The 22438-nt window shown below is 41.1% G+C and overlaps 1 protein-coding gene across 2 annotated transcripts in view; it reads right to left on the reverse strand.

The window, feature by feature from the left end:
* Positions 1-22438, reverse strand: part of Arid4a (AT-rich interaction domain 4A) — a 72353-nt gene that overhangs the window by 15742 nt on the left and 34173 nt on the right. For both annotated transcript variants that reach the window (XR_009057827.1, XM_057782344.1), the window contains exons 12-19: positions 16594-16666; positions 15647-15741; positions 15460-15557; positions 14209-14440; positions 10236-10486; positions 7834-8031; positions 3658-3742; positions 2930-3056 (exon numbers count right to left, since the gene is read on the reverse strand). Coding sequence is in view for 1 of the 2 variants with exons in the window: in XM_057782344.1 (XP_057638327.1) it covers positions 2930-3056; positions 3658-3742; positions 7834-8031; positions 10236-10486; positions 14209-14440; positions 15460-15557; positions 15647-15741; positions 16594-16666 (1159 nt within the window). In the remaining variant the exon portion in view is untranslated. The remainder of the gene's footprint in view (positions 1-2929; positions 3057-3657; positions 3743-7833; positions 8032-10235; positions 10487-14208; positions 14441-15459; positions 15558-15646; positions 15742-16593; positions 16667-22438) is intronic.

Consider the following 22438-nt stretch of genomic DNA (forward strand, 5'->3'; position numbering starts at 1 on the left):
AAAATTTGTGGCCGGGCGGTGGTGGCGCACGCCTTTAATCCCAGCACTTGGGAGGCAGAGGCAGGCGGATCTCTGTGAGTTCGAGACCAGCCTGGTCTACAAGAGCTAGTTCCAGGACAGGCTCCAAAACCACAGAGAAACCCTGTCTCGAAAAACCAAAAAAAAAAAAAAAACCAAAAAAAAAAAAAAAAAATTTGTAAAAACATAATGCATAGCATGTTACCATGTCAGTTCTGATAAGAGCTGTCTTCAGTAGTATCACACCTAGGCTACCATACCACAGAAAATGCAAAGAGCTGGGTGTGGTGGCACATGCCTTTAATCCCCGCTCTGGAGGCAAAGATACACAGATCCCTGAGGCCAGCCAGATCTATAGCATGAGTTCCAGGATAGCCAGGGCTACACAGAGAAACCTCCATCTCAAAACAACAACAGCAACAAAAAAATGAACAACAAGAAAGAGAGAGAGAAAAGAAGAAGAAGAAGAAGAAGAAGAAGAAGAAGAAGAAGAAGAAGAAGAAGAAGAAGAAGAAGAAGAAGAAGAAGAAGAAGAAGAAGAAAAAGGAAGGAAGGAAGGAAGGAAGGAAGGAAGGAAGGAAGGAAGGAAGGAAGGAAAGAAAGAAAGAAAGAAAGAAAGAAAGAAAGAAAGAAAGAAAGAAAGAAAGAAAGAAAAGAAAAAGCAAGAAGTATGAACTTTATTAAGATACAATGTTAGGCTGGACAATGGTGACGCACACCTTTAATCTCAGCAATTAGGAGGCAGAGGCAGGCAGATTTCTGTGAGTTTGAGGCCAGCCTGGTATGCAGAATGACTTCCTGGACAGCCAGGGCTACACAGAGAAATCCTGTCTCAAAAACCAACCAAACAAACAAACAACAAAAAAAACCCACAGCAACAACAACAAAAAGATTCAGGTTAATATGTTAAGTGACTTGACTTGAATTACTACAAAGGTTTACCACTTTGTACTCTAGGAAGGGAGCACAACATTCCACCTAAAACTGTTCTGCAAAGAAGGGATGTTTACAGTGGGCAATGTGAATTCTCCAGCCGTCAGATGTTCTTATTAACACAAGAGAAAGCACAGGCAAATCACCTGCTTGCAAGACAGATTATTCCCTTCATGTCAGAGAATTTTTCAAATGATAAGGTAGCATTCTAAGGTTGTATGATTATATAATGTAAAAATTTTTGCACTTACAACACTTATATCTTTCCTAGAGAATTTTTAAAAGACAAACACCAAATGTGTTCATTTTTGTAAAGACAAAGTTCTCAGAGTATAGCCTTGGCCTGCCTTGGTAGAGACCAGGCTGGCCTCGAACTCAGAGATCCACCTGCCTCTGCCTCCCGAGTACCAGGATTAAAGGTGTGCGCCACTATACTTGACAAAGTTTTGTTTTCTGCTTGTTGGTTTTTCTTTTCTTAGGATTTATTTTTATTTTATGAATAGGAGTGTTTGCATGTATGTAGTATGCAATGTTCATGCCTGGTGCCTGTGGAGGCCAAAAGAGGGTGTCAGATACCCGGGAGCTGGAGCTTTAGACTTTATGAATGCCACGTAGGTGTTGAGAACTGAACACCAGTCTTCTGCAAGAGCAGCAAGTAATCTTAATTACAGAGCCACCTCCCCATACCCGTGAATGATTATGAAAAAAAAAGCATATAAATCTTTTGTGGTTCAAATAAAAGTAGGATGTATAATTCCACTTTCTCGTGTCCAAACATTCTTCAGTTCTGCAGTTCAGAGATGCTGACACTGGTTGTGCAGGCCCTAAGGGGACACCTACTGAGAAATGGAAGCTCACACCTCCTAAAAACCTTGTGTTTGCATATAATGCTAACAGCCAGCAGGTGGCACACTGCAGCTAATGGTAAACCTGACCTTTAGCAGAGCTCTAAGGAGGGTAATTTTATAATATCGCCATTTAAAATCTTTTAGATTGCGTAGAAAAAATAAGGCCAGAAAAGTGAGGGGAAATAAAAAGCGCAGTTATTAGGATTAAGGTTAGGGGCACCTCTGCTCTTCACAGGGGACTCTTCCAGCCACCAGTTTCTGCTCTCAACAAGCTCTGTGAACACGACCAGGTGACGCAGACAGCAGACAGGTTTGGTGCAGAGCATATCACACACTGAGATTCATGGGTTGTTTAACTTCCCCATGACTAAACTAGTTTTGTCTAAAAATCCTTATGACAGATGGTATCTTGATTTATATCTCTAGAGTTTAAATCAAAATATACACCAAAATAAGTATTAGCTGCCGATTAAATCGTATAGTTTAATCACGTTAGGTTAAAAATCGAGATAACCTGCTATGATCATTTTATTAGTCATGGGCAACACAGCTATATTCTGGTCAATGATGGCTGCATATATTTGTGGTTCTATTACAAGCTCTGTCACCTAGGAGCACTTCAGCTCTTAGTTTGGTAAGCACCCTCTGTGACATTCGTACAATGATGAGATCCCCACTGTTAAGTGACAAATATGTATATATAATGTCTTAAAAGTCAATAATCCATAAAAAGAAAGGAAGGAAGAAAGGAAGGAAGGAAGGAAGGAAGGAAGGAAGGAAGGAAGGAAGGAAGGAAGGAAGGAAGGAAGGAAGAAAGAGCCGGGCGGTGGTGGTGCACGCCTTTAATCCCAGCACTCAGGAGGCAGAGGCAGGCGGATCTCTGTGAGTTCGAGACCAGCCTGGTCTAGAAGAGTTAGTTCCAGGACAGGCTCCAGAGAAACCCTGTCTCGAAAAACCAAAAAAAAAAAAAGAAAGAAAGAAAGAAAGAAAGAAAGAAAGAAAGAAAGAAAGAAAGAAAGAAAGAAAGAAAGAGAGAGGACTGAAAAAAAAGTCAACAATCCTCAAACCAAGTCCCTCGTTTCCCTGAGAGAGATGAGCTGCCTGTCATCTGCCATGGGCGTCTCTGGTACCTGATTTCCCTTCGCTGTTGGCCGCCTTAGATAAACTGTAGGGCGTGGATTTTAAAGGAGGTCTCCCCCGTTTTGACTTCTGCCTCTCTTCATCCCTCTTTTCGTCCTTTTCACCATCCTCTTTATTCTGGGTAACAACAACAAAATGCATGAGAAGGGCCAAGGCCTTTTAAAAGTGAACATTCTATCTCCAAGAAAAACGATTAACTCCAAAATAAAAGATCAGTTAATTTAAATGTCAAGTCCTAATATGTGCTTATCTAGAGAAATCCAGAACAGTTTTCTAACCCATTCATATGACAATACCCACTCCCCCGGTTCTACATTTCCTGCTGAGGAAATGAAAGCCACTAGGCAGACCTCCACGGCAGGAACTATGGATGGAAGGTGATGTGATGGAGGTGGAGGTAAGAGGGAGAACAGTGCACCTCCAGTGTGTTGGGTCCTCTGTGCAGGTCTAATGATGGTAACAGCATCGCACATCTGTCCAAGCCTACCGAGGGCACAAAGACCCAGAGTCGTCTCACACCGCCCCGATGCAATACACATGGACCCTCTGGTGAGGGTGGGGCTGACAGACAAGATCATACCCACGCAGGGCAAAGAGCACGTAAGAAATCCTGGACCTTTTCATTTTTGCTATGAATCTAAAACTACTCTAAAACAGAAAAGATACAACTTGAATAATTCCTGTACCTATCATAAAAGATATGAATGTATGAACACACCTTAACTTTCTTCTTTTGTTTTTTCTTTGGTCCACCTTTGTCCATGGGCCAGATTATCCTGTCGGCCTTTACCCATTCATCGTACCTTAAAGAAGAAAGTTCAGCTTTCACAATGATATCCTATTTGAAATATATTCACACACACGCCCCACATGCTCCAGCAGTCAGATAAAAATCCTGTTCCTAGTGTTGGCAAAGGTGTAAAGAACAAAGGAACTACTTATTGGTAAGGGATGCTAGCTGCTGTCCTATGTACTGTCCTATGTACTCAGTACAGCCTCCAGTGATAGAGCCAGTAATGATGGAAGAGAAGATAAATCCCAGCACTCAGGGAAGCAGAGGCAGGCAGAGCTCTGCAAGTTCAAGACTAGCCTGGCCCACAACGTGAGTTCCAGGACAGCCAGGGCTACACAGAGAAATCCTGTCTCTAAAAAACAAAAACCAAAGCAAGAAAGGAAGAAAGGAAGAGAGGGAGGGAGGGAGGGAGGGAGGGAGGGAGGGAGGGAGGGAGGGAGGGAGGATGACTAAAGAAGGGTTTCTCAGAACTAAGAGATTCAGAGGTCTGAATCTATTTATACTATACTACACTACACTACACCACACCATACTACACTACACCACACCATACTATACCATACTAAGTATACCACACTACACTACTTTATATCACACTACACTATACTACACTACACTACATCATACTACACTATACTATACTATACCATACTACACTATACCATACTACACTACACTATACTACACTACACTATACTGTACCATACTACACTACACTACACTATACCACACTACAGCACACTATACCATACTATACTATACCACACTATACCACACTACACTATACCACACTACACTATACTACACTACACCACACTACACTATACTACACTATACTATACCATACTACACTATACTACACTATACTACACTACACTATACCACACTACAGTACACTATACCATACTACATTATACCATACTACACTACACTATACCACACTACACTATACTACACTATACTACACTACACTATACCACACTACAGCACACTATACCATACTACACTACACTATACCACACTATACTATACCATACTACACTATACTATACCATACTATACTACACTACACTACACTACACTATACCACACTATACTATACTACACTATACCACACTACAGCACACTATACCATACTACATTATACCATACTACACTACACTACACTATACCACACTATACTATACCATACTACACTATACTATACCATACTACACTACACTACACTACACTATACCACACTATACTATACTACACTATACTACACTACACTATACCACACTACAGCACACTATACCATACTACATTATACCATACTACACTACACTACACTATACCACACTATACTATACCATACTACACTATACTATACCACACTACACTATACTACACTACACTATATGAAATGCTTTGTTTTCAGAACTCTCAACTCTGAACTCATAAGCAGATTTTGTACTAGAATCCTTTCTGTGGATAGCATAGAGATGTCAATTGCAAACCATCAGCTCTCAATCATATCAAGTCCCCTTTGTGTCCTCCCCAGCACTTGAGCATCTATTCTTCTAGTAAAACTTTATTATGAGATGTGTCAGTATCAAGACTGAAGATATTTAGATATTTGTATTCAATTTAATTTCCTTTATTTAGATTTCTTTTCTTTAGCCCAAGCTGAAGACTCATTTCCCTTGCTCCTTCTAAACACTTAAATTTCAGCATAATCTTTCCCATTCCTAGAATGAGACAAATACATTAAACTATTCAGAACTAAATAACACTTCCTGCATTACACAAATGCACGGTGATTTACAGTATCCAGTAATACTGTAAACTAGTTGCCATGGAGACACGCAAAGCACATGGCTCAAGTGTTTACAGGTTTTAGCTGCCCTGGTACCATGATGCCTACACTACAGGTGAAAACCCATTTCCTGGCAGATCATCCAATATCTAAAACTTCTGGAACACAGATGGCTATTAAAACCTTATTTATAAATATTCCTCTCTCCCTCCCTCTCTCTCTCTCTCTCTCTCTCTCTCTCTCAATTGGTTTTTTAAGAGGGTTTCTCTGTGTAGTCCTGGCTGTTCTGGAAGGCACTCTGTAGACCAGGCTGGCCTTGAACTCATAGAGATCCTCCTAATTCTGCCTTCTTATTGCTGGGATTAAAGGTGTGTGCCACCACCACCCAGCCTATAAATATTTCCTAATTTGGACATTTACTGAGGGCCCACTAAAGTAATAGGCATTATAAAATATGTAGAAAATAGATAGAACAAGCTCTTGCTTTCATGCCTGATATAAAAAAAATAGATATATAATTGAGTACAGTCTAGTAAATGCAGTAACAAAGATATATACCTAATCTTGGATTGTAAAGAAGAAAATACCTTGCCCATGAACTCCTAGAAAACATCATAGCGTTGCCCAAAGCATGGGTGTTGTTCCTATCTGGAAGGAAATCATGTGGCTCACCCCGGCCTGGTCTGAATGGTAGGCCAGGCAGGTACTTCTAGCAGCCATGTTAGGGCTTCTCTCATGCTTGCAGATGCTCCCATTTTAGAAACATGACTACACCATCTAGAAACCATAAGGATTCTCTGATAGTCAGACTTGACCAGCTTTTAGGAAGATATATGGACAACTAAGTCACGTGAGCCATCAGTGGGTGACTAGTTAGGACAATGACAGAACTACCGGGTAGAGTCATAAAGGGAAACCCTAAGAAGATGAGACGGGTGACAGGAAAGAGAGGTTCTAGCACAACAGGGCTGCACACAGAATGGATGGCTGTGCACAAGCTTGACTCTGAGGGAAGCGTGGATAAAACGTGCTGCAGCTGCCAGAGTTGGGAGTCATGTCTCTCCCGAATTTATTGGGATACAAGGACTCTGCTTAGTTCTAAGGCCCTGCAGAGCCACACTAACAGCTGACTCCGAGCACAGACCCTGCAGAGCCACACTAACAGCTGACACTGAGCACGGCCTATGTGCTAGGCATCGCTCTATGCACTTCACGTGCTAGTTAACACTGGGATTATAGTTTGACAATTTAACTTAAAAGTAAGAACCCTGAATTCCCCAATCTGGAGATGAGGGGACGGAGTCAGAAAAGCGAACATGCCTCGTATGTAGAAAGGCATGCAGCAATGTGGCTGCACAGGAACCCAGAGCATCCTGCACCTACACACACACACACCTACACACACACACACACACACCTACACATACATACACACACATACTTTCAAAAGGCTTAAAAGAAAAGAGGGACTCAGGACAGCTGGGCCCCAGTGTTGCTTTTGCTGGTCCAACTCACATGGCCAGACTGAGCTGTCTTCCCTCGACAGTGACCAGCTTCACAGAACATTATTACCAGACAAGACTGCTCCATGCCAGCAGAGGATCAAAACAGAAATACAACTCCCTACTCATGTCTGAACACAGAAAAAAACAGGGAACACTGTCCAAGTATCTTCTCCCTGACTAGTGAGTCACTCTGCTTCTTTAGCAGTTGTAAAATTAACTTTGATCTGGCCTTCTCTCTTTCTAGGTAAGATTTACTAAGAGAACCAATCACAGAATCACATCAGCTTCCTGCCTGAGTGCACGCAGAACAAAGACTCTCTTAACCTAACACAACAAATGCTCAAATCTAAGTCCTACCCTGTACAGATTTTAATTACTTAGACAACTCACAATTATTACAGTGCTTGTCACTGGCTTGGCTTTTGACAAAGGAAACAAAGAAGCGCCCAGTCAAGAGCTGTGGCCTCACTCCCTGACTGCTCCACAGCTTTCCAGAGTGTTGCACTCTCTAATTCCTGAGGCAGGGCCTGAGTTCACATCATGGTGACTTAGCCATCGCCATGGGACACTGATGCTCCTCGACTTCCCCTCATCTTCTGTCTCCTATAAAAAAGTAATGAACTCAGCTGTTCCAATGGCAGCCCCTGCTAGTCTCTGGGAGGCAGTGATGGTTTATAGAACTGCAAAAATCGAAGTCCTCAAAAGTTTAGAACCAAGGTGTGCCTTGTAAACACACACAAGAGCTTCCTACGATACTGCTCTATTTAACCGCCTAAAAGAACACACTTTATTACTTACCTGACATTCCATCCATAATAATGCACCAAGTATAAAACCTCCCCGTCATCGATCTCAGTGCTTTTAATGCTGGCTTCATAAATTTTCTGCGTTTTTCCTCGTCCATACTTCACTTTCACTTTGGTTCCTGTCAGGCAGGGCTCTGTGTCATCATCATCGTCCTCCCCTTCCGAGTCGCATTTGCTCTCAGTGTCTTCCCTGCAGTGAATTACAACATTGATAATGCTACTAATCGCTTAATGGAGAACAACATCATCAGTGATAGAGAGTCCAGATGGAGAGTCCTTACAGCCTAAGTTACCTTAGTAACATGTCAGTGGAGGAGGAGGAGGAGAAGAAGGAGGAGAAGGAGAAGATTTTAAGGACCCCTTACTAAGGTGCACTGTACAAAGGTAAAGCCATACTTCCTAAAGGCCAATCAATAACCACAGCTAATAAGTCACAGCAGTCAACAAGTCACTTTAAACCAAAATAAAATCAAACCGTATGCCCAGGGCTGGCCGTCTGGATTCATAATCAACTGCCACCTTACTCGTGAGAATGTCCTAAAGCTGTTTTGTAACTTCTTGCAACTACTTGTCCTCAATCTACTTCAGCACTACTGTCTTCTCACTTAGAGTGGTTCTTAGCAAGACAGACTGTGTGGAGTGTAAAAACGAGCAATGGCTGCCTGCCTTAGTAACTGTGTCTCTGAGACTGTTTTACGCTTTATATATGCAGCTACTTGCTGAAATTTAAGAAAGTGATGGTAGAACAAAGCTTTAGGCTTTTGTTGACTCCCATTCTAACTCCTCCCCCAGCAGCTTTTCCTTATTTCTACTGTTAAACATAAAGGGAATGCGGATGACAAGTCCAGCAAGATTTTGAAACTGTAACAATAAAGTGTACTGCCTATTAACCTTGCAGGGACTCAGAAGACAACTGCCTCAAGGGTGAAGGAGGTGTTCTAAAGACTTCAAGAGCTTCAGGAGCGGTCTGAAGGTTTCATGCACAGGGCTCATCTGCATCAGGAATATCTGCTCTCCAGGGACACTTCTCATAAATATCCCAAAGAAATCATTCCAAAACACAAATAAGAATCTCCATGACTCCTGATACAGATAATATGTACTGTTAATTGTTTGTATACTCAACTTTTATTTAATAAAATAGAAAATTATCCTTCACATTGAAGATGAAACTATTTGTTCTAATAGTTGTGCGTCAAGTATTTTAGCCGCATAGTTATTTAAATAGACTCAATATTAAAATTAGACCCTACTTTTAAGTAGCTCACCTTGATAGTGTTTTAAATATTTAAATATTGTACTCCTTATTCTCAGCTTGCAATTATTTCCTGCTACTTTCTAAATCCTAATTATACTTCACTCAGAACTTTTTAAAACTAAACTATTTCAAAGACAAGCGCACCGGCTCACATGCCCACCCACCAAGCATCAGGCAACCTTCCTACTCGCCAGATACTACTTTCCTAAACACTGATGCTCCCAATGGTTTATTTGTAGATGGTGACAGCTACCATTCGGGCACAGCAGCCCACTGTCCCCAAATTTGGCTGAAGATCTCAAACTTCTAGAAAACTTAGCATTATGTAATAAAATAACTAAAAAACAACTGGAGAAAAGTTCCTGTTTTCAAGTAAGTGTGTTATGGTGTTGTTCTAAAACTTGCTTTTAATTACTATCTAAAAATTAGTAAATTCATTTGATCACATGTGCAAAATGGCCCACTGTACAAAATGGTGAGACAATACTTTATCTAGCCGAACTGCCTAATTTTTGGATATTTTTAGGTCACTTCGATCCATGCAAGTCTAATACATGGAAAAAAATACAGTTTTCACTCAACAGCAAATAGAATGGACATTAAAAAGCTGAAATTTATTGATGAGATGTGGGGCAAGAATGTATTTTCCAAACTAGAATCGGGGTGCATGCCACATACTCTAACACAGTAACCTGAAAAAGAAAACTGTCTTAAATCAAGCTAACACACAGAAACGTCTGCTAGTACTTGCACCCATGTGTTTGTTAGCTTCCCACATTGTACCTTTTTTAAAATGGAATTTTTGCTGTCGCTGTTTCCTCTTGTCCACTTCCTCCATTTTTCTCCAGCTCCCTTCCCTGCTGTCAACTGCAGGACCTTTCTTTTGACTGGGTGGCGCAGCCTTCTTTGAGGCCACTGTTTAGGGCACAAGTGCTATTAAAATGGTGCGACCAGTATATTCTCCAATTCCGAAAGGCGATACACATCATCTTCACAATGTGTCTCACCTTCATTAGACAAGAGGAACGGAAGTCCCAATAAGAAGACATTCCCTCACACCTGAATCTCTAAGCAGGAACAGAGTGCTGCTGGACCCCCGACAGGGGCCTCTGGAGAACAGACATAAGACAATGTACCTCTCTTGGCTTGGCTCTTCCTCTTCATCTGAGTCTTTCTCAGAAGCCTCTGGCCTTTTAAGTTTCTTCTCTTTGTGCTTTGGTGTACTTTTTCTCCCGAGTAGCAGCTCATTTTCTTTTTTTTCTGCTGTTTCATAGTCTTCATCGACATCCTTATTTTCTGCATCATCTTTGATGAATTTATCTTCTATTTTCTCTTCTTCTATTTCTTTTTTAATAGAATTTGCATCTCGAACAATTTTCCTTCGCCCCTAGTAGAAGGGATAAAAGCTTTTAGAGAGCTAACACTACAAATGGAGAAAGGCATCTTTCTCTGAAACCTCTACAGTAGTGAGCAAGCTGCTTCCGGGCTTGAGATTAGAATCAGAATAATTAACTCATTTGGACTATTTCTTTTGGAAGTAAGTGACTCATCAATATAAATCTCGCTCTTTTTTTTTCTGAGATGGGGTTTCTCCATGTAAATTTTAATTATGTCTTACAATACCATGATCCCTGGACAAGTTATTATGTGTATTCATAAGGAAATTCTTATCTCCTAGGGCTGGGAGTGCAACTCAGTGTGAATGGAACCTTTTTCCAAGTGCAAAGAGCTAGTTTCAGCACCTAGCACCCTAGCAACCCGCATAAAATCTTTGCTCACAACATTACTCTGTTTGGCAATGTCAGGGCTTTGGACAGGCTTAGCAAGTGCTCTTCCCAAGAGCACCACCCTTAACCTTATCCCGTTCGAAAAGACCTGGGAACTTGGGTTTAAAAAAATTAAACTATCTATATGCTAATGATAAAATTTCCTAATAATTATGTTGGGCTGGCCAGATGGACCAAGGAGTAAAGGTACATACTTGCCACCAAGCCTGGTGACATGGTTCGTGACTTATGTGGGCTCATGGTGGAAGGAAAAGTGACCCCCACAAATTACCTCTGACCTTCACACAAAGAGTAAATGTTTTTTAAATAAAATGTTTGTTACTAATAATAATCTTCATAAATATACTCCCCTAACTTATGACCTCTTTGAAAGGTCTGTGATCTCCAATCTTATTGTTTATTAAAATAAAAATCAAATTTCAATATATTTTCTTTTTTTTTTTTTTTTTGGTTTTTTGGGACAGGGTTTCTCTGTATACCAGGCTGGTCTTGAACTCACAGAGATCCACCTGCCTCTGCCTCCCGAGTGCTGGGATTAAAGGCGTGCGCCACCATCGCCCGGCTCAATATATTTTCTTACAATAAAAATCAAATATCAGTATATTTATGTGTGATTATACACTAAGGACCCAATGGCACCAATGTTTAAAAAACGAGATTTTTGGGCTTCAAGAGCACAGGCTGCTCTTCCACAGGGCCCAAGTTTGGTTCCCAGCACTCTTACCAAGTGGCTCACAACCATTTTTAACTCCAGCTCCAAAAGATCCAACATCTTCTTCTGAACTTTGAGGGTCTCCACACACGAGTCAAACATATACACACACATAAAAGCAAGCAAGCAAACAAACTAATTAAAAAGTGAGATTTCTTTGAGTGAGTACCCAGAGCATGCACTAGGCCGGAAAAGGCACTACTGTCTCCAGTAGCCTCTACCAAACCGTCAGCAGGCCAACTGGCTGTGACACTGGTGAGCCTCTTCAAGACCTCAATTCTGCAGATCTACCTAACATGATGCAGAACACATTCCTCCTCTACTTAGAATTGGGGGCATTTAAAAGAAAAAGTAAAAAAGCAAGTAAGGAGCTGGGGAGGTGGCTCAGCATGTTAGAGGGCTTGCTGTGCAAGCACAAAAGGACCTGAGTTCAAATCCTTGCACCCACCTCAAAATAAATAAATAAATAAAAATAAAAATAGCCACAGTGCTGGGAATTGGAGGAAGGGTCAGGGGAAGACAGCAGGGTCACTAGGAATTACTGGCTACAGCCGACTTACAGGTAGTGAGAGAACAAGTTTTAAGGGACTAAGGCAAAGAGGGACACAGCAAGACATCTAACATCCTCCTATGGCCTCTGCATTTGCAGACGTGTGCACGTACCCCCCCACCTGTGTGTGTGTACGCACACTCACAGCCCCCCAAACAAAAACCTAACAGTTGATTAAAGCATGGTATAGTTCACCCCTCTAATCTTAACATCTGAAAAATGGATGCTGGAGGGTCAGAAGTTAAAAGTTATCCACAGCTATATAGTGAGTTGAGTCTAACTTGAGCTATGAGTCTCTCTAAAATAAAAGAAATAAATTAACAAAACTTTTAAATAAAAATAAAAACTTAGATGTACACATTTCATGAAAATATTTCACTTATTAGATGAGAGAATTGTCAGTTTAAAAACAGGGATTCTAATTCTAGATGCTGGAGAGATTGCTCCGTAGTTAAGAGCACTTGATGTTCTTGCAAAAAACAAGGTTCAATTCTCAACACTCACATGGTGGCTCACAACCATCTGTAACTGCAGTTCCAGGGAATCTGGTGCTCTTTCCTAGCCTCTATGAGCTCCAGATATGCAGGTGACACATACAGACATACATGCAGGCAAACACCAATACACATAAAAATAAACAAACCCTTTTAAAAAGAGAGAAAAGCAACCCCTCCACAAAAGCACAGCTTCTGAAAAACTTCACTGTTCCTTTCCATTAAATATGGCTTCACCAACAAATAGGATACATTAAAAACTGAAAGTCAGGCATAATGGTTGCACGCCTTGAATCCCGCCCAGCTCTAGGGAGGCAGAAGTAAGTAGATCTCCGTGAGTCTGAGGCCAGCATGGTCCAGGACAGCCAGAGATACATAATAGAGGGACCCTGTCTCCAAAAAAAAAAAAAAAAATTTTTTTGACCATATTGCAATCCATAAAATGACAAATCATGCTATGTAGCTATAACTGGGCATGGATCAGAATACTGAATGGTAATACTTTATGTATGTTTAGTCAGTGAAGAGAAATACAGGGGGCAGTGTGTGTGAGCATGTACGCATGTGGTGTGCGTGCATGCGTATCTGTGTGTGTGTGTTAGAGAGAGAGAATATGAAGATAAAATTAATGTACACACAAATAAGGTTGCACAGTATGCACATAGATTTGCAGTCGGGGCACAGGAACTGTCAAGAGGCAATACAATCAACTATTTAATAAGCACTTCCTATGTGCTGTGCTTCTTTATTATTCTAGAAGCATGGGATCTCATTAATAAGCAAATTCAACACTCATCCTAGCCTTCAAGCAATGCAACCTTGGTACGGAGGGAGAGAAAGAGAAAAAAAAATCAATTCAGACATTCCAGCTAAGAGGAGTGAGAAGGGAGGAAAGCAGCGACTGTAAATAGTGCAACCAGTGCAGGTTTCATTGAGGTAACATTTTAGCAAGAAAGAGTACATGGGACTGAAGCAGATGACAGAGACTTGAGCAGACTGTCACAGAAAGAAGACAGTGCATTTTTTACATGTGTGTATTTTTTCCACTTGGTTTGGTTGTTGAGGACAGGGTTTCATGCTTTGGTTTAGGCTGGCCTGGACCACGCTGTGCAGTCCAGGTGGAACGTAGGACGAGTCTCTTGCCTCCGGATCCTGAGCGCTGCAACTATAGGCATGAGCCACCATGCCTGGGGGGGAGGAGCTTTTTAAGTAGAGAAAGTATACGTATTAACAGTACCCAGGAAAAGGTTGCTATGATAACCTCGTTGCAACATTACTAATTACCATAACACAAACTAGGACTATGTCACAAAGTTTTGCATATATATGTTAAAGGTCCACAATAAAACTTTTTTTTTTTTTTGGTTTTTCGAGACAGGGTTTCTCTGTAGCTTTGGAGCCTGTCCCGGAACTAGCTCTTGGAGACCAGGCTAGCCTCGAACTCACAGAGATTCGCCTGCCTCTGCCTCCCGAGTGCTGGGATTAAAGGCGTGCACCACCACCGCCCGGCTTATAATAAAACTTTTAAACGAATGCTTGTAGCAGATGAAACCACTAAGAACTCACTCTTGGAGACTTCTGCTCTGTGTCTTCTCTGTCGCTCTCACTGCTGGATTCGGTGTTCTCCTCGGGCTCACTTTTCACCTCCATCAAAGGCATCTCCTGGTTCGCGTTTAGAGCCTCTTCCATGGATTCTTCAAAGTCTTTTTTCTCAACTTTTACTTTGGGTTCATGGTGGTGAATAGTTCTGAACTGAATATTTGCAGAACGGCAGTACTCCTCAAAACCATAGAGATATCTAAACACACAATATTCCATCTTAAGAACTCCTAGTCTTTGCATTTATTGTGAATAAAAGGTAAATAAATGGTAAAAATTAAAAAGCATCCTTTGTCTGTTAGTACTCTCTGAATGTCTTTGATACAATTAAACAGAGGTACCAAAAACTAAAATATTGTCCAGAGAACCCGAGACAGTTACAATTCAACAGAGCCATCTCAGAACACTGTTCTAGAACAGAGGTTCTCAACCTGTGGGTCTGAACGGCCCTTTCACAGGGTCACCTAAGACTATTGGAAAACACGTATCTTTACATTACAACTCAGAACAGTAGCAAAATTACAGCTCTGAAGTAGCAACAAAAATAATTTTCTGGTTAGGGTCACCTCGCCATAAGGAACGGTATTGAAGGGTCGCAGCATTAAGAAGGCTGAGAGCCGCTGATCTAGAACATGTATGTAACCAGAGCTACAGTCTACACGCTGGACTGCAGCTAATGAGAACCCCGACCCCTGACCTGAAAGAGGAAATCAGCATCACATGGGAAGTGGAGAGAGCGGGCTCTAAACTCTCAACTCTCAATCTCGCAGCCTAAAGTGAACACTTATGTTCCTTGTTTGGAGTGCTAATGCATTAAAAGAAACCCACTCAGCCGGGCGGTGGTGGCGCACGCCTTTAATCCCAGCACTTGGGAGGCAGAGGCAGGTGGATCTCTGTGAGTTTGAGACCAGCCTGGTCTACAAGAGCTAGTTCCAGGACAGGCTCCAAAACCACAGGGAAACCCTGTCTCAAAAAACCAAAAAAAAAAAAAAAAAAAAAAAAAAAGAAACCACTCCTTGAAAATGTTTATTTTATGTTTTTGGTTTTTCAAGACAGGGTTTCTCTGTGTAGCCCTGGTTGTCCTGGAAGCCTCTACAGAACACATGGGCCTTGAACTCAAGAGATCCACCTGCTTCTACCTTGAGTGCTTGGATAAAAGGTGCGCGCCACCACCATGCCTGGCTGACATTTATTTGTTAATGAAGCTGGACTACTTACTTTCTATAAGCAGTTTTTACATTGTAGGAAGCAGCTGAGTTCAAAATTGGAATGCCAAGGTCCATATAAATTTGCTTCCATACGGCACCACTGTCAATCTGAAAAAGATTTTGTTAATAATTATCAAAGGACACTAGCATTCCTTGTTCTTCGCACAAACAGTACTTGCAGAGCACTGGTTACTTACATTGTCACATCCCCCCTGGTGGTAGACCAGTCTAAAGAGCTTGAAGAGATTGAGGTCTTTGTAGCCCAGAACAGGAGGTTTGTTGATTGGAGTACCTTTTTAATGTCAGAGGAAAAAATGAAGAGTTCAGTCACACGAAAACTACTCATCTGAAAGTAAGGCTATCGACCTCCAATTCAGCAAAATCCACTAAGCGGAGGTGTACATTTAAATCCTTCAATCACGTAGGACACAAAGTCTTCTCTGTGTTCCTTGTACTGTTATGCAGGCTCTATGGATTTCAGAAGTTCCGCCCTTCTATCACGGTACCTCTATTCCGTGAAATGGCTAAAACTAAGTTAAAAACTGAGGTTGCTGCCTGTGGCTGGCATTGCTGGCTCACTACAGCATGAGCAAATGAAGCAGGAAGGCTACAGCTCCATCCTTGCTGCTTAGCCACATGGAAAGCTGCATGAGGTTCTCTGCGGGATTACTTCTCAAAACCCCAGAATGGCTAGGTCAAATTACCTGAGGATTTTCTAGGACTAAAAAAATGTCAGTGTGACGATTTCCAAAAGTTCTATTTCTTCTACCTCTGTGGAAATCCTGTCCCACTCAGAAAGAAATCAATGTTCGTTATCCTTAGCTTGTGGAGACCAAGGATCACATGGGCTTACTTAGCTGAGTCCAGCATTACCATTGTAGTTAATAACTACACAGAGAAATATTATGATTGGTCACTTTCTACTTCTGAGTAATTTAATCTTCTAATAAATACTAGGGAGATCAGATTTAACTATGCAAATACTGATTTCCTATTATTCCACTTAAAATAGTTTGCCTGTATTCCAAACATCTAACTACCATCAGGTATGATTGATCCGTAGGCTTTCACTGGACTATACGGCACTCCCAATACAGCAGAAACGATGTATATACCTCAAACATAAAGCCACAAAATGACATACCTCTGTCTTCCATAAACTTATAAAGCTGCTGCAGGAAGTTGTCCCTTTCTTCAGGATCAGGTTCTTCCTCAGGCTGCAAACACAAGCACAGTGGACAGAAAGAGATACGATGTTATTTGTGAATCCAGGAACCCCTGGTAGTCACATTTTAATGCTTTCAGGTTTTTTGCTGTTCAAACTCTAGCCACCCGCCCCATGCCAGAAACGTGGTCCACCACTGTGTCCATGCCCCGCTCCTAACTCACATTCTGATAACAAAGATCTGTGGCAACGGTAGGCCAGGCTACCCCCTTCTCTCCACTTTCCACTCTGACCCTGCCTTGAGCATGGTCGAAAGACTCATAAGAATCAAGAGGAAAATATTCCAGAATGCAACAAGAGGACTGGTTTTACCTCATTTGACTTTATTGGGGGGGGGGAGGATGTCATATGGCCCATAGAACTATGTTGAAAGATAAGCACAATAATGACAAAAAAATATCTTTATAGAAAACAGTATCATTGAATGAATATAAACAAAGACTGTAACGTCAGTGGTAAAGGTTTTCTGTTTAGATGAGACTCTTTTATTATTAATTGGAATTCATCAAAGTAAAGCATATAAATTGTATTTTGGCGCAGACCTCATCACCTCCTTAATCTCCCCCTAGCCCGCTTTTCTCCAGTGCTTTACTTGGATGGCGTCTGTATTTGCCACTGTAACCCTTTAAGGCATTTGTAGACAGCATCATGTCACAAAAGGCTGGACACTCCTTACCTCTGCTTCAAAGTAAATCAAAGAAAGTCAACACATAATTACTTAATCGTGTGTGCATCTATAAAAAATAAATTTCAAAAAATCACCTATTTTTGTGTTCCTATTTATTAATTATGAATATCTAATACTATTTTCTATAACACTATTATAGATTTAAAAGAAAATATCCTTAGGTGTCAAGATGGTTCCTTAGGCAGAGGCACTACCACCATGCCTGACAACCTGAGTTCAACTCTTGTACCCACGTGAGAAAGAGAATTGATGGTACAAGCTGTCCTCTTGCTTACACATGTCATATAGCACGCATGCACACACACACAGAATGACAGATTGCCTATCAACACATATGCACAGCTTTTCTGGTTGTTTGGAGATTATGTTACAGGCAGGACAGGCTGACCTCTCTGACCCTCCTGCTCTCCCCTCCCACATGCTGAGACTGTAGGCATATACCACACCTGACTTACAGAAATCATTGAAAATTCAGCAGTACTGTGGAGAAATTAATAAAACGCTTATGTTTCTTCCATATAAAGGATCATGACATTAGAAGATTACTGTGTTCTACAAGAATAATTCAGATTTTTGCCTTTTACAAACCATGTTTAGATGAAAAGCAATGTTCAGGCAATAAATATCGATTATTCAGTATCTAGAAGGCAACAGGCACTTTAAAAATCATGTTATCCTTTAAGAATCTTAATAGCTAATACTATTCCCAGGATCAATGAACATATAGTTGATTAAAATATATAATAAAAAACCACAGAGAAACCCTGTCTCAAAAAACCAAAAAAAAATATATATATATAATAAAATCTAGGAGGCAGGCAGATCGCTGTGACTCCAAGGCCAACTTGGTCTACACAGTAAGTGTTAAAACAGCCAGATCTACGTAAGACCCTGTCTTGAAAAAAATATAAATAAATAAAATATAATAAAACTTGTTCCCCAGCACAGGAAACAAAAATAAACCCACTAATTATAAATGTGGAACAAATATGGTTATATCAAATTATGCTAAATTCTTCATGATTGAGGATAATTTTTACAGATTAAAAATTGATAGCTTAAAGGCATTGAGTTAGTGGATAAATAAAGAGTATTTTAGGCTCTGTGAGGAAACATGCCATGAAATTTTAAGTTTAGGTGCAGTTCTAAGATACAAAAATAAAATCAGTAAGAAATTCAATTTATATATGTCGATTTTCTTGAAAGGAGATTTCCACCAAAAAATAAATAAGCCAAAAACAGCATTTTAAATTTACCTGATAATTTTTGCAAAAAATGAAATCTTTAATCTCATAAGGAATTCTTCACCATAACTTTAAGTAGCTGTGTTACACAGACTAGGAAATGCCTCCCTATGAGCCTTTTGTCTGGGATTCAGATCGGCTACTGTGGCTTGCTGTCACCTCCATGCTTCTCACCCCTCTAGCATCTCTTTCCGGATGGGAAGCCAGGCCCTAAGTGTGGAAAAGGGCAGGAAGAGGAAAGATAGAGGACTCTCTGAATTGTCAGACTTCTTCTGGCCATGTAGTCAAGCATCAGTCAAAATGGCCACACAAGGAGGAGACTCTAAGGACACAAACGACACATGTAACATGATTATGATGTTAAGAAATTTATAAGCCGGGAGGTGGTGGTGCACGCCTTGAATCCCAGCACTCATAAGGCAGGCAGATAAACAACTACCTGAAATACTAAGTTAGAATACAATGGTGCCTAGGAACAATATAAATTTCTCTCTCTCTCTCTCTCTCTCTCTCTCTCTCTCTCTCTCTCTCTCTTCTCTCTCTCTTTCTTTCGTGGTTTTTTGTTTGTTTCTTTGTTTGAGACAGGGTTTCTCTGCGTAGTTCTGGTTGTCCTGGAATTTGTTCTGTAGACCAGGCTGGCCTCGAACTCACAGAGCTCCACCTGCCTCTGCCTCCTGAGTGCTGGGATTAAAGACATGAGCCACCATCGCCCAGCGGTTGGTGTTTTCTTTCATTCTTCTCCAGGCTGGCAGTGCTCAGGAGACTATCAGCTTTGGGTCATCGTTACTTTATTCATGGCTTTAATCTGTGAAGACTGGCACATAGTTAGACAACCACTGTGTGATGAAAGGACATTTTTGCAACTGAGTTGACAAGATTTTCTTCCGTGTTTCACACTGGCTAACAACTAATGCTCTGCATCAAGTCTTGAAAACAGGAAGGAATAAGAGTGGTTCAAGATGGTCACGACACAGGTGACGCACCACTGCTCACCTGCACCTTTCTCACGTGGACCTGGAAACGAATGCTTATTCAGAAAAGGCACAGACTCCAGTGACAAATGGACTTTATACCACTTTATTGGGGAGACAAATGTCAGTTGTTACTTTTTTTCTTTCTTTCTTTCTTTCTTTCTTTCTTTCTTTCTTTCTTTCTTTCTTTTTTTCTTTCTTTCTTTTCTTTTCTTTTCTTTTCTTTTTTCCTTCCTTCTTTCTTAATTTTGGAGACAGTATCTCTTCTGCAATCTAGGCTAGCCTGGAATTAGCGGCAATCCTTTTGCCCAAGTGCTGAGATTACAAGCATGAGCCACAAATGAAGTAATACAGGGTGCAAGTCAGAAAGGTATCAAAGCTGTATAGACAGGCCAGGAGGTTGGCCTGGAACTCGTAGCTATCCTCCTGCTTCTGACTAGAGTGCTGCAATTACAGGTGAGCACCACCGCCAATTCAACTTTCATTGTATTCAGTCTGTGACAGTTAACAGTGAGAAGAGAAACGGGAAGACAAAGGCCAGCATTTGGCTCATATGCCCAACGATGCAGGAGGTTCCGAGCAGTATCTGGGCGGTGGCTGAGAGATATGAGACACGGGAGAGTGAGAATAGAAATGTGAACAGGGGTTAATTCATGAAAGCCAGATGTTCAAAGGCCAGGAATGAAAAGATACAAAACAACAAAAACCAATGCCAAAATCTTGTGTTCATCTGACATGGGCTGAAAGCTGTTAAAGGGTTTCCAGTGGGCCAATTACAAACAAGCACTGTTAAGGACTCGTTGGTAAGGTCCAGAAAGCTATCTCAAACTGGTCGAAGAAAATTTATTAAAAAAAAAAAAAAAACACAAAAGTATGAGAGAGAGAGAGAGAGAGAGAGAGAGAGAGAGAACATTATTACTTAGAGTACACTGTCTAAGAAGAGGTATTTTGAAGAAAAGTGTTAAAGACTGTTCTACTTAACCTTCAAACAATAGTCCAACACCTTGCCTCAAACAGGAATTTCCCAAGATTTTACATAATCCACATCTATTCATTTATTCAGAAACTAGGTGATGAGGGTTTAATATGGGCCAGGCTCTTAGTGCTAGCTGCCCGGGTTCCCTGGGGAGAAAGGATGAGACACAAAGTCCCTGGCATACCTTGGGTTCATTTACAGCACAAGAAAGAAAAACAAAACAAAAAAAAAATCACAAACTGAAGTCTGAAGTGCTTGTGAAACCCCAGCCTAAGTATTCTCACAAGGAAAAACTAAAAAATAGAGGGTACTGCTGAGGGTAGGAGTCTGTCTTAAAGGAACCATGATGTGTCTAACTTCCCTCCATAATCCCTCCCTCCCTCCCTCCCTCCCTCCCTCCCTCCCTCCCTCCCTCCCTCCCTCCCTCCCTCCCTCCCTCCCTCTCTCTCTCTCTCTCACACACACACACACACAGAGGTAAGAGGGTTATGCAGTTTTAATTTAAAAATCAACAAGTCTGTAAAAATAAGCAGAAAATATTGGGTCGGTCATCTTTACTTGTTCAACTACAGAGCTACGTACTTTAACAGTGATAATAAGTGTATCTTACTGGTGGCAAATGTTAGAATACAACAGATATATCACAACACCTCAGTGCACTAGTTAATAAAGACTTCACTTTAAAAAGAAAATCTAAATTTTTAAAAAATGATTAGAAAGATAGTTCAGTCGTTAAGAGTACTTGTTGCTTTTGCAGGAAAAGGGTTGGTTCCCAGTACCCACAGGGTCTCACAACCATCTGTAACTCCCATTCCAAGGGACCTGATACCTTATTCTGACCTCTGTGGACACCAAGCATGTACATAGTGCACAAACATACATTCAACAAAACACTCATACACATAAAATAAATAAACCTTGGTACAGTGATATGCACTGCAGTCTCAGCTACTCAGGAGGCGGAACCAGAACTGCAGGAGCACAGGAATTCAAGGTCAGCCTGGGCAGCACAGTGACACCCCATCTCATATAAGGAGAGAGGGAGAAGAGAGGGAGAGAGAGATTAAAATCTTGATCTTTGATGAACAGCGAAGACCTATCTACAAAGTTTCAATCATAAAAGCTGACAGTTGTGCAGGGAGTGGTCGGAGACAGTTGTAATCCCAGCACTGGGAGGGGGAGGTAAAGGAAGGAGAGTTCAAGGTCATCGTCAGCTGTGGAGCAAGTCTGAGGAAGGCCTTGGCTTCCAGAGCTCCTGTCTTAAATACACTGGAGCTGGTGAGACAGCTCAGCAGGAAGAGTGGTTGCTACCAAGCATTGAGTACAAGCCGCAGGAGAGAACCAACTTCTGCAAGCTGTCCTTCAGCCTTGAGACAGACTACATAGCATACACCTGCCTCCTCCACCCAAATAAATGCATACATAAATAAGTAAATACAAAACAAGAGAAAAATAAGTTTAAAAAATTAAGTTGGCAATATTTGTGTAAGGTCCAAGAGCCCGGACAGCAGTAAATTACCTGAATAAACCTGGAATAAATGTGACATTAAGTAATGTTCAGCACAATGCTTTGAAAAAGAGATGGTATTACATAACACACTTCAGAAATATTTCAATTCAAAAAGGTAAAAACCACAGCCTCTTTTGTGCCCTAAAATTATTTTATTCCCAAAAGGATCACAAGTAGTTTAAAAAACTGGCATCAGATCTAGAGCAGCGAACGGAATGGAGGAGGGGACGTGTGGACGTACCAGTACACTCAGGTGCCACTGCGTTCGTCTAGGCTAGGACAGTGACTGCCTGGACTTTGGTAGGCAGCGTAATTACTGAAAGAAGTGGGCAAATTAAAGAGCTATTCAGGTTGGTACAAGACAAAAGGTTTGTG

This window comes from Chionomys nivalis, chromosome 10, assembly GCF_950005125.1.
Source record: "Chionomys nivalis chromosome 10, mChiNiv1.1, whole genome shotgun sequence".
NCBI classification, from domain to species: Eukaryota; Metazoa; Chordata; class Mammalia; order Rodentia; family Cricetidae; genus Chionomys; species Chionomys nivalis.